Source organism: Scardinius erythrophthalmus, assembly GCF_964197995.2.
Source record: "Scardinius erythrophthalmus genome assembly, chromosome: 3".
In the NCBI taxonomy this organism is placed as follows: Eukaryota; Metazoa; Chordata; class Actinopteri; order Cypriniformes; family Leuciscidae; genus Scardinius; species Scardinius erythrophthalmus.
The window spans coordinates 38969126-38987201 of record NC_138223.1 but is presented as its reverse complement, the minus strand read 5'-3'; the positions used below and the strand labels follow the sequence as shown (position 1 = coordinate 38987201).

Genomic DNA, 18076 nt, shown 5'->3' with positions numbered 1-18076 from the left:
TAGACTAGTCTTAGTCATTAGTCATCACATTTTTTTCTTTAAGACATTTTGAAGTCAGTTATGCCCCTCGCATAACTGTTGCAGTTTACACGACACCATTTTCAACACGATAACACCATAACAGCGTTTTGGGGCCTGAAAACGCAAACCTTTGAAATCGGGTTTTAAAGTGCAAGTTTTTGAAAATGATACCTTTATCGTCTCAGTGTAAACACAGTTACGTCATGCTCATGTGTATTACGTGTTCAGTCTATAGCCGTAAAGTGTTTCTTTACAAAGTGACATCGCCAACTACTGGCCTGGCAGCAGAATACAGTGTTTTCAGTCATTTTTGCGGATTCGTGTGAACGGGGATCGTATAACGTTAAAACTTTGACGATATATTAGTTTTGAATTGTATTTGTTTAAACATTTCAGTGAGTCTTTATTGTTATGTTATTGTTACATTATTATGCCAGTAGGAGGCAATATAACGAGTGAGTCGTTAAATGATTCTTTCAAACATTCAGGCAATGAATAATTAGCTCAATCGATTCGCCTACAAATGCTGATTCACTCAGAAATGAATCACCTATGGAATGACACAAGTGACTCTTTATCATAGAGCCAATGAATTATTCACTTCAATTGATTTGTTCAAAAACACTCATTCAGAAATGAATTACCAGCTAGTCTCTGTTAAGAACTATGCTCTTTTATCGTTGGCAGAGTAAAAAGCAGACAAATTAACTGGCAATATTGTGTCTAAAATATAAGTTTCTCAAAATTTGCATTTTGTTTATTAAACTGTTGAATGCAAGCAATATCACATTTGAAATCATACCTTTTTTAACTTCCGGATATCACTACTTTGGCATGATGCTGCTTAATCGGGAACAACAGCTCTCAATCGTGATGCTGTTTGAAAAATAATATTATTTCTATAATAATTTATTTTTTGATAATACTTAAGAAAATAGAAAGCTTTAGAAAAATGGATAAGGTACATTAATTTTCAGATAGGAAATTATCTGTTACGTTTACAGATATTTAACCCTAACCCAAAAAAACCCAACACAAATAAAAACATGGGGAAAACACCTGTGTAAAATCTACATGCTTCCTTTATTTAAAACAAAAAAAGCACGAAATACAAACTTTCACATACTATTTTTTTTATAGTATAAGTAGTGCGGTGTACAGTAAGTAATAATCCATTCCTACAATTCTTAAAGGCACAAAACCCTTGCTATTGCTGTTTCCGTCAAATAAATATGGCCTAATATTTCTTCTGTTTATCTCTTTATCATGCTTGGATTGGGTGTTTTTAGCTCAAATTTCTTTAGTGCATTGTTTACTCTTTATTATCTCTTTCGAAGGAACATTATAAAGGGAATTCTGTAAAATGTCAAGTTCTGTATAATAAAAACCCCCATGGATTCAAAAATCTGACAATGAAATATGCTCAGTCTTTCAGACAGGTGTTTGTTTTTAGTGATAAACCAGAGTGTTTCTCTGATGTGTCAGATTGTCAGAAGTATGTGACAATGATATACACTCAGCTGAACAGATTAATAGTTCTTTTTTTTTTTTTTTTTGATGGAACAAGGCAACACTCTCATAAGAAAACAACACTCTAGTGGCGCTTATTTTGGAACATCACAACGTCACTCTAGGGAACTCTTTTTGGAGAATTCCATGCGTTGATCCAATCCAAAGCTTTTGAAAATGGTTTTACTTATTCTTACTGTTTATATATATATATGTGTGTGTGTGTGTGTGTGTGTGTGTGTGTGTGTGTGTGTGTGTGTGTGTGTGTGTGTGTGTGTGTGTGTGTGTGTGTGTGTGTGTGTGTGTGTGTGTGTGTGTGTGTGTGTGTGTGTGTGTGTGTGTGTGTGTGTGTGTGTGTGTGTGTGTGTGTGACTCTGGATCACAAAACCAGTCACAAGTCGCACGGGTATATTTGTGGCAATAGCCAACAATACATTGTATGGGTCAAAATTATCGATTTTTCCTTTTATGCCAAAAATCATTAAGATATTAAGTAAAGATTATGTTCCATGAAGATATTTTGTACATTTCCTACCATAAATATATAAAGCATTTATTTTTGTGAGTGAGTGCAGCATAATCGCGAACATAAATGGACAATTTTAAAGGCGATTTTCTCAATTGTCGATTTTTTTGCACCCTCAGATTCCAGATTTCCAAATAGTTGTATCTCGGCCAAATAGTGTCCTATCATAATAGGGCTGTCAAACTTTTAATCGCGATTAATCACATCCAAAATAAAAGTTTGTTTTTACATAATATATTTGTATGTACGGTGTATAATTATTTTCTATATATAAATACACACACACGAATGTAAATATTTAAGAAATATTTGCATGTATATACTGTGTATATATATTTATATTATATATAATATATAATTTATATTATATATAAATATTTTATATATAAATAACACATTTTTCTTAAATATGCATGTATGTGTATTTATATATAGAAAATAATTATACTCCATACACACACATATATTATGTAAACACAAACTTTTATTTTGAATGCGATTAATCGCGATTAATCATTTGACATCATAACAAACCATACATTAATGGAAAGCTTATTTATTCAGCCTTCAGATGATGTATAATATAGGTTTTGTGGTCCAGGGTCACACAATGAAATCAGATGCAGATTTTTACTGTCAAACTCCAAAAATGAGAAAAGTATCATAAAAGTGGCCCATGGCGGAGGGGATATTTACCTGCTAAATGTTTTTTTTTTTTTTTTTTTTTTTTTTTTTGTCACTTTTGAATTAAATGATTGAGATTTAACATCTATCTGCCTGACATAGATGTAGGTTAATGATACGTGCTATAATGTTAAAACTTTTTCTTTCATTTTTTTTCTATTAAATTATCTTCTATTAAATACATTAAAAACAGTAATATTGGGAAATATAAATAGAATTGTTTTCTATTTAAACATTTTAAAATGTATTTTTTTTTTTCCTGTGATGTAAAGCTGAACATCATTCAACATTTCAACATCATTACTCCAGTCTTCAGTGTCACATGATCCTTCAGAAATCATTGTGCTGGGGGTGAGCAATATGGCAAAACATATTATAACACTTTTTTTTATGTTGGTTTTTAAGATGTTACAAGTCACAGAGAAGTACAGCCAAACTAATTTATCCATTTTAAAAATTTAGCTTTGCAAGGCAACAAAATGAAGAAGAAACAAGTAATAAAAACTCAGTGGGCCCTATCTTGCACCCAGCGCAATTGACTTTGTACACCGACGCATGTATCATTCCTATTTTGCACCCGCGCAAAGTGCGCTTTTCCCTCCACAGAAGCACGTCGTTTAACTAAGAAATACACTTGCGCTCCCCGGGGCGGTTCAGCGCAAAGAGGAGGCGTGTTCCAGCGCAAACGTTCCTTCATGCTATTTTGCAGGTTTAGAAAACAATTGCGCTACTAACCAGGAAAAAATTGTTTAAAGTCAGTGGCGCGTTGCGCATGTTATTCATATGCTATTTTAAGGGCGCATGCTTGGCAATAATCAATGTAGTGTGTGCACAACGCGAATGCACTTTGATTCTCTCATCTACAAAGAAGCAGCAGTTTTCATTTTTGCAAATCATACATTATTACAATAGATAGATAGATAGATAGATAGATAGATAGATAGATAGATAGATAGATAGATAGATAGATAGATAGATAGATAGATAGATAGATAGATAGATAGATAGATAGATAGATAGATAGATAGATAGATAGATAGATAGATAGATAGATAGATAGATTGACAATTTATTATAAAAGCATACATCTAGCTTACACATTTACCCAAATTATCATACGCCTTTTTAACCGAAGTTAATTTGGGTGTGTTTCTCCATCCCCAACGTCCCTGACGAGAACGCCGGTCTCCTTGGCTGTGAACCGCTCCTGGCGCGCGCCTGGCAAATCCGCCGTTACAATAGGAATCCGCTTTAGAACAAACACGTCTGCTCTTAAAGGGAATGTGAGATGACGCTCTGATTGGTTTATTTCACGTTACGCCCAAACCACACCTATGAATAATGAAGCTACTTCAGACCAACCCCTTTTAGATTTGCGCCGGGCGCAAGAGTCATTTATCCCGCCGGGAAAATAGCAACAGCGCCAAGACCCGCCCACAAAGTTACTTGCGCTTTGCGCTTTGACACTTGCGTTTCAGATCGTTAAAATAGGGCCCTGTGAGTGTTTTAGCGCAATTTTCTCACGTCATGGGATCACAACACTAAGAGATAGTAAATCTTTTCCTGGATTTTTTTTATGCGTTCCCGAGATTAGACCTTCCTTAACATAATGCCGAAAATCCGAAGTCTCTAGGTGGTCTGGTTGAGGAGTAGATAGAAGTGCAAGATTGGTGCGCACAGACAGAACAGAAATCATGAGTTAACAATCGCAATTTTGTCCGGTGGAAAATTGCACTAAAAAAGGTAAATCAGAAAAATGATTGACAGACCATTTAGGCCAAAGTAGAGGTAGGCAATATGACAAATCTTATTTTATCTTTGGAGTCATATAGAATTCAGAGTAGAATTGCACATTGTGCCTCAAATCACGTCAGTACATTGCTTCAGTACTGTGGGTTCATAAAACAACCAATAATCACAACATAAAAGAATTTGATATAAATAGCATGACAAAAGCAAACAATTCTATGAATATTGCAATGGTGCAAAGTCCCTGAAGCTGAAATGAATTCTCTGTCATCTCATTCAACAGGAATGATAAAGCTGGCAATACACAGTACTTTGAGAATGACATGTCTGTTATCAAGAGCAAAATGCTGGAATGATAGAATGTGGGCATAATTTGTTTGTCATTTATTTAGACAACTCCTGCATCAACAAGAAACAACAGTTGAATTCTTTAGCAGCGACACTGATGCTATATTTTTCTTCAGTTTAAAATGGAAGATTACAGAGGAGAAGCCAATGCTGTGCCTGAAGGAAAATGCAAGTTTTGTCATCTCTCAACTATCTACCATGCATAATTTTAATCTCAACTCTTTGCTTGCAGTGCTGGGCTCTTCCAGAAACACCCAAAGCTGGAAGATTTGCACACCAAACATATGTTTCAGGAAAGGGGGTCTGCAATACCTGGCGAAAGCTGTCTGACGGGCTGATGGCACCAAAAGTATGTACACAGTCCTTGAGCACAGTGTCAAAGACATCAGGAAAAGTCACACTTTTAAGAGCCCTCCAGAAGCAAATCCGTCATTGGTAAAATATCTACTTCAATGCACTGGATTATTTGCAATTTCTAGCATATTTTTGAATGGAGAAAATGCTTGCTAACCTGTAAAACCTTGAATCCATGGTTTCAGCCAATTGACTGCGGACAAAACATTCTCATCAGTTCAGGCCAAAGTCCAAGATAGATTTCTTTATAGAATTTATTTGGGCATGTTTGAAATTCATTAAACCTTTTGCTTGCGGCATATCAAGGCCAGAAACCTCTCAGAAGGTTTTTTAATACCTTTAAACCTTGTGTGTAAATGTAAAAAAAGTTACACATACTGTAGGTCCATTATAGCGGACAAAAATGTCTGTGTATAGACATATCATAGTAATTTGAAGCTTGGGAGCACAGGCTTAAGGTTGATCTCATTTTAAAGAAGACCCATAGCAGATTATGGTTAAAGTAAAACAAAAGTTTAAAAAGTGAAACCAAAAAGTTATAGAGGTTTAAGTTTATGAAAATGATTTATGAACATTATTTTCATTTATCATTATAAAATATATCATTACATATATATATTATGGAACATGTTGAACTAAAACAGCTAGAAAATCAAAGCCATAAATGTAAAAAAGTTGATTTCTCAAAAAATTTGCTTACAGAAAGATTTTGTTTGGGCGCAGTTCCAAATTTCCCCCTTTAGATGCCTGCAAAACTCCACTGGTGCAAACAGTGGTTGGATTTGTGATTTGTAGTTGAGTATTTTTCTCTCAAATATTACAAGCACACACAATTTTTTTTTATACACACAGTTATCGTTGCATAATTTATCCAAATGACTTTATAATATGCAAAAGCAGAAACCAGGAATAAAGCTCACAGGGTTTTTCCTGCATAGAGAATTATGAGGCGGCCGCCTCCGTCAAATTTCGTGCCGCCTCCGGCTCTCGACAAAACTCGGACAGACAGTCATGGTCAGATACACTTTTTCCACCGTGACGGTTCTGTTGCGGTTACCGCTTGTGTCCATTCTCAAGCCGTATAGTGCTGCTGCTGCGCGCTGCACGCGGGTAAGTAATAAAAACATTCCATTCCAATTAATCGAGGGTGGATGACAGATAAATCATTTTGTGTTGAGTTTAATAAAGACACGGAACTCGGTAAAACGCAATGAACGTGCGTCACTTTACTTTCGTTTTCAACAACGTAATTCTCTTCATGGAAAACCAATCAAGGAAAACATATCAGGAGGACTCGACAATAACGCTTGTCTGGGACCAACTTTGTCCGGGACACGTGTGTTTTTCTTTCTTTCTTTTTTGAAGGGAAAAGTGAGAGAGAATTGTAGCCCATCCGGGGGCTGTTCCATAAACCAAGATTAGAGTATAAGCCAGGCTTATTTCGGTTAGTCAGGCTTATTTTTGGTAGATTCGGTTTCATAAATCAAACTTAAAAAAGTTCAAACTCAGTTACCCCGGCAACTTATGCTGGGAAACTAGCCTGGTCCAGGGCAGGCTAACTGTCAGGCTAAGCCTCAGTTGTTACACAGATCCTCTAACACTGACCAATAGGAACACAATGATATTACCACTGACACTCTCTCATACCATTATTGGACTTTATTAACCACTATTAGTCCAAAAATAAATACACAGTATACAGAAAATCAACTTAAATAAGGCTACAATGATAAATTAGTCAATATAGACCTATATATATATATATATATATATATATATATATATATATATATATATATATATATATATATATATATATATACATATATATATATACAGTGCTATGCATAAGTTTAGGCACCCATGCTAAAGTTGACTAAAAAGAAGAATAAAAAAATCATCTTTTGGAAATTGAACTTAATGCCTTAATTTAAAAAATTAGGAAAAATACAACCTTTAAGAACACCAATTTTCTTTGTGAATGAATAATGTATCGTAAATAAATAAATGTTCTTCCTTAACATACAGGGTGCATAAGTTTGGACACCCCTATGTTAAATTCCCATAGAGGCAGGCAGATTTTTATTTTTAAGTATATATATAAAAAATTTTTTTAGGATACTATGCATCCTGATAAAGTTCCCTTGGCCTTTGGAATTAAAATAGCCCCACATCATCACATAGCCTTCACCATACCTTGAGATTGGCATGGTTTTATTTCAGTTAGCCTAATAGCTAGTTTGATTTGCATTGAGAGATGATCTTATGGAAAGTACCCCATGCCAATCTCTAGGTATGGTGAAGGCTATGTGATGATGTGGGGCTATTTTAATTCCAAAGGCCAAGGGAACTTTATCAGGATGCATAGCATCCTAAAAAAATTTTTTTTTTAAATACTTAAAAATAAAAATCTGCCTGCCTCTATGGGAATTTAACATAGGGGTGTCCAAACTTATGCACCCTGTATTTTAAGGAAGAACATTTATTTATTTACGATACATTATTCATTCACAAAGAAAATTGGTGTTCTTAAAGGTTGGATTTTTCCTATTTTTTTAAATTAAGGCATTAAGTTCAATTTCCAAAAGATGATTTTTTATTCCTCTTTTTAGTCAACTTTAGCATGGATGCCTAAACTTATGCATAGCACTGTATATATATATACTACAGGTTTTCTTTTTTTTACTGGCTGAATGTTTTGTGCCCAAGATTTAATTAGATTGTTTTAAAGATTTATGAATACATTTCTCTCTGGTTTTGTTTGGCAGCTGTAGTACATGTTTATGATTAGAAGAACATTAGAACACAATCTAAAAAAAGCTTTGTAAAGCATAAGTTAAAATCACAAAATTAAAAATAAATAATTACAAAAGCAAATTTTAAATTTTAAATTTTAACTGGTAAGATGAATCTGAGCTTAGTAATTGACAGTATATTAGCCTACATTTGATTTACCCCATTACAATAGTCCCTTTACAGTTATTGCTATCATAAAAATATACACACAGGTTTAAAATTCTAAATAAGGCACATCTAATGTCCAAATAACAAATATTTTAGTGTATATATATATATATATATATATATATATATATATATATATATATATATATATATATATATATATATATATATATATATATATGTACTTTATTATGTCTTTCAATTCAAACACATTTAACACAATTATACAAATTTACAGTTCCTTTAAAGACATCATATTTTCCCCCAATAAATATTCCTTATTTTTCCTTCTACTTTTTTTCTTTTGTGATAATACCCACCAACACATAGCCTAAAAACACACATGAATAGAACAATAACCAAAAAGTTCATAGACACTTTTACATATGATTTAAGGGGGATAAGACAAAAAACAATAAATAAATAGTAATAAAAATTTAACATTAACATATTTATATCAAACTCTTATAATGACACATAATTCCTAATAGTTATTCAAGTAATATTATTTGAATATCAAATATGCAATATTAAATAAGTAAATAATTAAAAGAACAAATTACTAGAAATAAAAGGGAGGGAGTGTTATATAAAAATGTAGTTAATAATATATATTCCTTTATTTTATGGAATATTCTTTGATTTTAGAGTTGCACATATCTTTTCAAAATGTATACATTTGCTCTTAATTTAATGTTATCCTCTCCATAATGTACTTTAGAAACTAAATCTACTCATTTAAAACTGGGGATTCTTGCTTTCCAAAAAAATATTGCATTAAAAGCTGTAATTCTCAGCATTCTAAATAAGTATACATCATCTTTATTAAGTAGCATAGGTCCTATACCCAAAACTATATTTTGTATATTCATATAGGCATTTAGTTTCTTAAAATAAACTTCCCTGAATTATAGGCTACTTCACTGAAGTACTTCTGTTTGCTTGAAGTTCAGTGCAACTTATCCAACATCCTAAAGATAAATTATTATAATTAGAAGATATTTCTAGTGTTATAAAATATCGCATATTAATTTTCCGAATTTTCCGATTTTAAGAATTATTGCGCTCCTATTTGGCGCGCATGCGCGCAGCAGCGCTCGTTCAATATGAAAATTAGCAGCAAAATGGATACATTTGCATGGCTTTCGAACATTTACAGATGGAGAATATAACTGTAAAATGTAAGTTTTGAACTGAGGGGGGGAAAAACATGTCACAAACGCATAAAACAGCACAAAATATGTACGCTGTTTGATGGTGGATCGATTTGATCCACGATCGACCTCTAGGGCTGCTTAAGAAATGCGTGCACACGCAATTATCTAGACTTGATAAACCTGGATCAAATTAGTGAGATTGCGTGAGCTTCAATTTCCTTTTATGGAACCACTTTAGCCCCAACTCATTTGTTAGGCTCATTCAAGTCCGGTTTTGGAGTTTAATCCCCGCTTTTCTAAGCGTCTTTTATGGAACAACCCTCCGGACAAATGCCCTGATTAAAAAAAATAATAATATAAAAATATTCCGAATCACCGAAAACGTGAGGATGATTCTGTTTTATTTAAATTAATGTAAGTGGCGATTGATAGCCTATAGTTGATAATAGGCCTACCTAATATACTGACGGTAACAAAGTTGCGCTGTTGAGGCTCGTGCTGTTATTTATAACATATTATAGTTAAGAAACAATATAGCCTAGGCTACACACGATCAGAGTGATGTTTTCCTGAATGTCATCAAGATTGAAACCGAGACTGATTTCATAACAGTTCAATAAACAATAGTTAAAATTAAGTCACTTACATTTGAGACGCAATGACTGTTTTTGTTCTGTTTCAGCAGCGAAAATAGTTCCAAACAAAGATCACAGCAGAACCGTAACGTATCTCACAGCAACACTCAGCCATGTTTCATTACTGAATGATTCAGCGTTTTGAACGAATCGATTGAGTCAAAGATTCAATTATCCATTCATAAACTGCCTCATTCGGAATGAATCAGCCTTTTGAACGAATCGTTTGAATGAATGACTCAATGACTCGCTCATTAAGACGGTCGCCTGCCGCCTCCTACTGGCGGTTTAGTTTCATAAAGTATCATTCTTTTCAACATTCCTTATTTGTATATTCAAAAATATTTAAAATAATCTAATTTAATACAGTTATAATTTTTCAATGTAAATTATTACATGCTCTGTTCCTGATGAGACTAGACACAGTGTCAGCCACCCTTGTCCATTCAGAAAATGAGACACTTTAGTGCCATGCGTGTGTCATTTTTCGAGCGAGTAAGCATGACTGTCTACAAGCACATTGCAGTATGGCTGAGATATTCCATGTTTTATCACAAAAATTTTAGAGACAGAAGTGAAAAGGATTCTGCATTGACATAATCAGTCTTTTTGCATCCGTGCTTACAAATAACACTTGGAACATGTAAACTACTGTTAAAAAGTTTTAATTTGATTGGAAACAGCCTAATGTCTGATTTTAATTGAATATATTGATCAAATTTAAGAATTTGAAATGAAAGATGGAGCAAACATTTAATAAAATAAAACCTTATAAATGTACAAAAAATTATTCTGTTTTCAAACAGTGATGTAATGAAACATTGAAAATTTAAGTTTGAATGGAGTAAAGCTTAAGGCTATTAAGGAAATGTAATTTTGCCAAAAGAAGAACTTAATTCTTAAATTCTTAAATTGTTCATTTTTAATTAGCCAACTTCAGTGTGATATGTTACCATATTATCATGCTTAACACTGAGAATTTGAATAATTGTAATGTGATCAGATGCAGATATCTAAATCAAAGAATATGGGTGGTTTGCAGGTGGATTTTTTTATTTTTAACAGTGGATTTGGGTGACTCAAAGTGCACCAGATTAATGAATTTATCTTTAAAATGTACAAAAAAATCTTACGGGGGGGCATGCCCCCGGACCCCCCTAGAGGTACCAACCTCCACCCACAAAAATAATGCCGAAAACACATTAGGCTATTCACCTTATTTTTAACGGAAATACGGACGCAGCCAGTTGACGGTATTTTGTGCGAGACTTCCGGTCACTGGCGCGCTGATCACTTTTCACCATATCGGTTAATTAAACAAGTGTTCCTAACAACTAACTCATCGTCATGGCTTCGGGGAAGACCGGGATTGTTTGTGCAGTTAGAGGTTGTCATAAACTGATACAAAAGAAAGGTTTACTTGGAGCAGGAGTGTTTTAATCATCGAAATCATTTACATTTTAATCAGGCGCCCTACGACCAGAGACACACTGGCTGAGTGGCGTTTCTGTTGCGTGGCGTTTTACACGTCTTTGCACACCAGAAACGTGTCTGACGCGGCACTGCTAGGTGACATATGATAAGCCTCATTCATTGCTGATTATATTCGACATAATGGGGAGAGAGTTGTGGAAGGCCTTTAATGTTAAACATATATATAGCAGCAAAGACAACGTCGGCAGTATTGACGGCAAAACAGGCTACAGAATATTTCGTTCTGTATTGACAGGTGCAATATTAGAAAATCGATTTTTTTTCATTGCATTTATATCTGCATTTGTCAAAACCTAAAATTTCAAACATCAAAATGTAATTTATTAATATGTATTCATGTAAAATTAAATACAAAGATCTTTTCCTATTCTATTTTGTCTGGAAACGCTTCCAAAACGCTTGCGTGTCGCGTGAAAAATAGGCGTCGATTCTATTCATAGCATGCACGCGTTTTCCGCGCCTGTGAGACTCGCATGTCACGCAGGCAGTGTGCACGTTCTAACCTGTTAACATGGGAGCCGAAATAAAAACGGACACGCAGTGTGTCGCCGGCCTGAGGAATCCCTTCGCCTGTGGTTAAAAGCTTTACATTTGAAGAAACCATCGAAACGACCGTATGTTTGTTCTTTTCATTTCGTGAGCACCTATAGAAGACCACCCGATACCAGAAAAGTGGCTGGGCTATGAAGTCTCAATAAAAACCATGATAAAAACTCCAAGGAGAAACAAAATCATTATAGTAACCCCTGTATAAAATCTAGTGATCATGGCATAATAGCATGATCATGGCATTTATTTTGTATGATTTACAACTATTTATAGCCATCTACTTATTGCTATCCATCCTATGCTTTGGTTGCATTCTTATGGCATTATTAATACATTTGACATACCTCCATATTAGTCCAGCGTTGGCTCGACTATGTTTAGGGCGGGGCTGAAGGCGCCGGTGAAGTTTTGGCACTCTGCCAGCTAGATGCATGGGTGTTTTCAACCAGGTCCGGTACCCTAACTGAGTGAGGCGGGGCTTTAGTTCTTTGTAGTATTCATCTGCTACGGCATGTGTAACATTTTTCTATCAACTCTGCATAATCCTTCGCGATCGATATGTTATTTAGCCCAGGGAAGCGAGGAAACGGAAGTGCCGCACAAAAACCGGATATTGGACCCATGTTTACTTCCGCGTTCGAAAATAAGGTGGATATGATGATCTATGAAAAATAACATTTAATTACCTTATTAAAATACATTATTAGGATTTTACCACCTCCGCCTCATTTTGAGCCAGGAAAAACCCTGCTAGTATTGTATTTATAGGCCAAACCTGAGAAAATGGCACCATCTGGGAAAAAAATAGCATTTCTTTTTTTATTTTGAAGCCTTGCCAACAGAATGAAAGCCTATTAACAAAGACTGCATACTTGTATAGTTAAATGGCCCTGAGATTAAAAACAGCAATGGCTTCAATGGGGACATTAGGTCCTGAGAGGAACTATTTTGTGTACCTAGTGCAAAATAGATTTATTTATTAAAGGAAATGGGTGTGAAAAAGAATAATTCCAATAAAAATATACACCTGTGCCAACATTTATGCAGCTGGCATTAACACAGGCAAACTGATCAAAACTGAAGCAGACAAAAGGTCCACAAGGGTTCATTTCTTAAAGTTTCCAAAAATCAAATTGATCCCATAATTTCCTCCCCCTCAAGCCATTCTAGGTGTATATGACTTTCTTCTTATAACATCATGGCTCTTCCCAGCTTTGTAATGGCATTGAATAGTGCCCGAGTTTTTGAAGCCCAAAAAAGCGCATCCATCCATCATAAAAGTAATTCATTAGACGCCAGTGGATTAATGCCATCTGAAGCGAAGCGATGGATTTTTGTAAGAAAAATATCCATATTTAAAACTTTATAAACTATAATCACTGGCTTCCGGCAATGGCCGTATACACGTTCACGAGACAGTCGAGTTCAAGCGGAAGGGTGACCTCTGACCTGACTTGTGACTCATTAAAATACTTACTGTTTCACTAATATTGCCACGAGATGCAAACAATATGCATCTTACCATGATTTTAAAATCACTTACAAATTTTTCTGTGGGAATTTCCTGTTTTAGAAACATTTCGATAAAAATGCGATGCTATAAACCCCAAAATGACTGTAAATAGGATGATTTAACAGCAACATCAAATAATTGTTTCACAATTCACTTCCTTTGTAAATGCCTTACTGTAACCTAAATTTTTGCTTCTTTTTAAGTAATCAACATTATGCAACAAATACTATTGATTGTGCATATTTTATATTGAACCCAGAATATTCCATTAATAAAAACAAGCCAATTGCATCAAATAAAGTGAGGCTTGTTTGGTGTATCTTTAAGTTCATGGCCATGGCTGTTCCTGTAGCAATCTTTTTCCTCACGGTTGCATAAAATGGCCATTTAGAGTCAGCTATTAGTATCATTAAAGACATCGAATGGCTTTTGTGGACTTTTGCTGGTCAATGAAACCTCAGTTAACCAGGCTTAGATAGTGAGCAGGGATCAATTGCTATTTCTTCTGCCAGATTCCCAGAGGCTCCTTTATTGTAAAAGGGCCTGAGCTAGAGTTCTTTATAAGAAAGACAGAAAGCTGGGCCTAAACCACCATCTGTTTTTAATGAATCATCAAGAAGTGAACCTGACCAGCCTGACACCTCTCTATAAGACAATGTTTCAGGTGTTGACCTAATCCAAAGTTCTGTTCTGTTCCTGATGAGACTAGACACAGTGTCAGCCACCCTTGTCCATTCAGAAAATGAGACACTTTAGTGCCATGCGTGTGTCATTTTTCGAGCGAGTAAGCATGACTGTCTACAAGCACATTGCAGTATGGCTGAGATATTCCATGTTTTATCACTACAATTTTAGTGACAGAAGTGAAAAGGATTCTGCATTGCCATAATCAGTCTTTTTGCATCCATGCTTACAAATAACACTTGGAACATGTAAACTACTGTTGAAAAGTTTGGGGTCAGTAAGATTTTTTTTAATGGTTTTGAAAGTCTCTCATCAGGGATGTTTTTTTTTGTTTTTTAATCAAAAATACAGTAAAAATGTAATATTGTGAAATATTAAAATAACTGTTTTCTATTTGAATTTTTTTTTCAACATCATTACTCTAGTCTTCAGTGTCACATGATCCATCAGAAATCATTCTAATATGCTGATTTGCTACTCAAGAAACAATTCTCATTATTATCATTGTTGAAAATAGTTGTGCTCCTTAATATTTTTTTGCAAACCATGATACCTTTTTTTTTTAGGATTCTTCGATTCTTCTAAAGAACAGCATTTATTTGGAATATACATCTGATGTAACATTATAAACGTCTTTACTGTCACTTTTGATTAATGTGTCCTTGCTGAATAAATATATTTCTTGAAATACAAATATTACTGACACCAAACTTTTCAACAATGAGCTCTTCTACGGCAGTAACGAGAACTGATGAGTCATTTTCAACAAGACCAGGTATGTGCATTAAGAAAGTCAATATGGTCAACTGTGGTTTTTAATCACTGGAGGCTCATTATTTTGCTCAGAATCAGCAATGCTTACCTTCTGGTCATGGCTGTAGGCTAAGGCCCAGTCCTCTTGTGTGTGATGGAAAAGCAGACTTAAGACAAAGAAGCTCAAGCGGTACTTCTGATAACTGGCACCCTCATCTGAGCTGATGAGAACACTGCTTTCAAACTCCGGGTCGGTCAGCACCATTATCTAAGAAAAAAAACAACAACAGAAAAGCACAGAGGTTAACCCTGTAAAGCTCAACATATGAAATAATAGTCTGAAAACTCTTGGCCAAAAAGTAAGATGCAATGTAAATCAATAAGATCTTTATAACAGTATAGCAGACAACTGACATTAAATGCAAATGAATGTCAGTTGTCATTCTGTATCTCCCAACTATATGTCTATCAGAGTGAACCGACAAGGGACAACTAAAACAAAGGAGAATGATGTGTGTAAATCCCCACGGTATGACTATCTTGCTCCATTTAATTTTAATTTTTAGGTGAACTATTCCTTCAATAAGGCTTTAAACCCCCAACTAAAGCTCAGACTAGGTCAAGGTTGACCATTACTTCCAGTCTAAATGGAATAACAGTGACACACTGAGCAAACTGGTTCCACTTTAGAACTGACCTTGACTTAGTTTCCAAGCTCTTGCTAAATTGTTTCTGGCTGTAAGGCAACTCTGTGGATGGGCAAACCATTTAATTAAAAGTCTTCTGGTACTGAATATGCTGCATTACGGAAAGTGTTTCTTTTTTATGCCCGTGCTTGACTGGGCAGCTGCATCTGATCTCCATGATAATTAAAGGGTAAGTACACCTGTCTGCACATTAAATGGGTTCGCACCTGAATGCCAGGCCCCGTGTTTCTCTGTCATACAAGGATAGCCTCAGTGCTAAAAACAGTTGCAGACATTTTCATTACGGAGTTTTACTGCTTGGAAAAAATGGCACATATACTGTAAATTCAAAGTTGTATAAGTTTAAGTGGAAACTAACAGGCTCTAAAGCATTTCGTCGTACATTAATTTAAGCGTGCACACTTATAGTTGACATCTAAACGTGTTAATGTTCAGCAAGCAAACTGTGAAACATAAGCTCGAGACCTCCCTACCTCTATCATCTCACTCTTTCTCTCGCCTCCATCCACCCTAAATGCAAACGGCTGTTTTCTTCCCTCAACTGGATTTGAATTGGAAAAACAGTGGTGCATTCGTCACTGACAAAAATCCCACCTCTCTCTCCACAAGCTTTAACTACGAATCCTCCGGGGCGGTGATTTAGATAAATTGTTTTTCATTAAGCGGCAATAAACAGCCAGCCGAAACACAGCCAGGATTTTGTTGGCCTGGGTCTCCGATTTTTACTGTTCATTATCATTATAAGAAGATGGAAAAGGGCCCCTTGTGTCTTCTGGTGTCTTTGGGCTTGTCAGATGCAATTCAGAGATTTTAGGGTCTAATCATTTTTCGTAATATTGCATTGAGTAGCAGCATTCGAAGGGAAAAGATTATGTCTAGTTAACTTAGTGCTCAGGAAGAACAAGTTCCAGTCACATCATCTGAAGCATAGGCACTGATTTATGTTTCTGTCCATAACATGTTGTTATGTTGTAATGCTAAATATAACGATAGAATTGTTTGTATTACGACCCGCCGGGACCCAATGTGAGCTCCACCAATCAGAGAGGTTCCTGAATCTCAATCGATTTCTTGATTGGTTAAAATTACGGAGGATATCTTGTGGTTTTTCGTGTGTGCTCTGCAATTTTGCACCTATGATCTGAAGAATTTTTTTTAAGTATAAATTAGTGGTCCTGAATTAAGGGTCCACTAGGGGGCCTCACTGAATTTACAGGGGCCTCAAGAGGTTAAAGGGGTTAAAAATAAGACAAAACAAGCATGACAAAATTAAGAATCAATAAATTTCTCATTTTATTAACCCCCTCAACAAGATTCCCACAGTCTTGGAAAACATGGATTTATAAGGGAATATTAAAAGTGATTTCTAGACCTGAAAATCTCATGTAAATGAATAAACTCTTAAAATACCATATTTCTTGTATCATTTAGTACAATAAAAAAAAAAAAAATCCACATCCTTCTAAATTATTAACAACTGGAAAAGATGAATAGTGTTATGGACAATCAGGGACCTTGGAGACAAAAATGTGGAGAAACCACTGCTATAAAGAACATTTTGTGCATTGTAAAGGTTCCATGGATGTTAAATGTTCTTCATGGAACCATATGCCTTTATTTCAAGAATGCATATAGTGGACTATTTTACTTGACAGTGTTCTCATAGAGCTAAGCATAACATGCTTGTGCTAGCAATTCCCATTTTACCCTGGAGATTAAATTAATGGGTGGAGATCTTCACCCTTAACTGATGTAATATATGGATATTGGATATGCTGTAAGGAAAATGTGCAAAAATGTGCAACTTTTTTTTTTTTTTTTATGCGAGAGTATTCTATAGATTATATGCACATATGGATCACAGTTAGATAATGTACTGTAGAGCTGCAGTCTTCTGACTTTTCCATTAATCATTCACAGTTTATGTTCATACTAAAAGATTGACTTGCATCTACATCGGCATCACTGATATTATGTAGTCTGGGTGCATCAGAATGACATTACATCACAAAACGGATCCAATTTACACCTCTATTTAGCACTGTCCATTTAAATACCAGGTGTAGACGGGGTCTGTGAGTCACAACTGGGCTGTACAGCGGGAAACTGCAAATCTGAGGTCAAGCAGATACTGATGGAGCATTAGCAGATAATTAAGCTTTCAAGTCACTAGAACATGACAACTGTGAACAAATGTTTCTGAGCTGAACAAAGGAGTGAGGAGAGTTGCAAAGTACAATCAATAGTGTTGAGGGCTCTCTGTTATCTGCCGACACCCAGACGGCTACCGTCCTGCAAACTAATCTACATGCAGCGCACAGTTAATGGCCCACACTAAGCCTCTCGCCGCTGAACAAGATTGGGGTCAGCGCCGGTAAGGCAGTGTAAACAGCAGGAAAAGGACACAGAGTCTCAAAATAATCATGTCA

At 35.2% G+C, this 18076-nt stretch overlaps 1 protein-coding gene across 1 annotated transcript in view; it reads right to left on the bottom strand.

Annotated features, from left to right (window-relative positions):
* sorcs3a (sortilin related VPS10 domain containing receptor 3a) overlaps window positions 1–18076 on the bottom strand; it is a gene marked incomplete at its 5' end in the record, with an annotated part of 250852 nt that overhangs the window by 97941 nt on the left and 134835 nt on the right. Inside the window, one exon of the mRNA XM_081360716.1 lies at window positions 15050–15208. Coding sequence (XP_081216842.1) covers window positions 15050–15208 — 159 coding nt within the window. The remainder of the gene's footprint in view (window positions 1–15049; window positions 15209–18076) is intronic.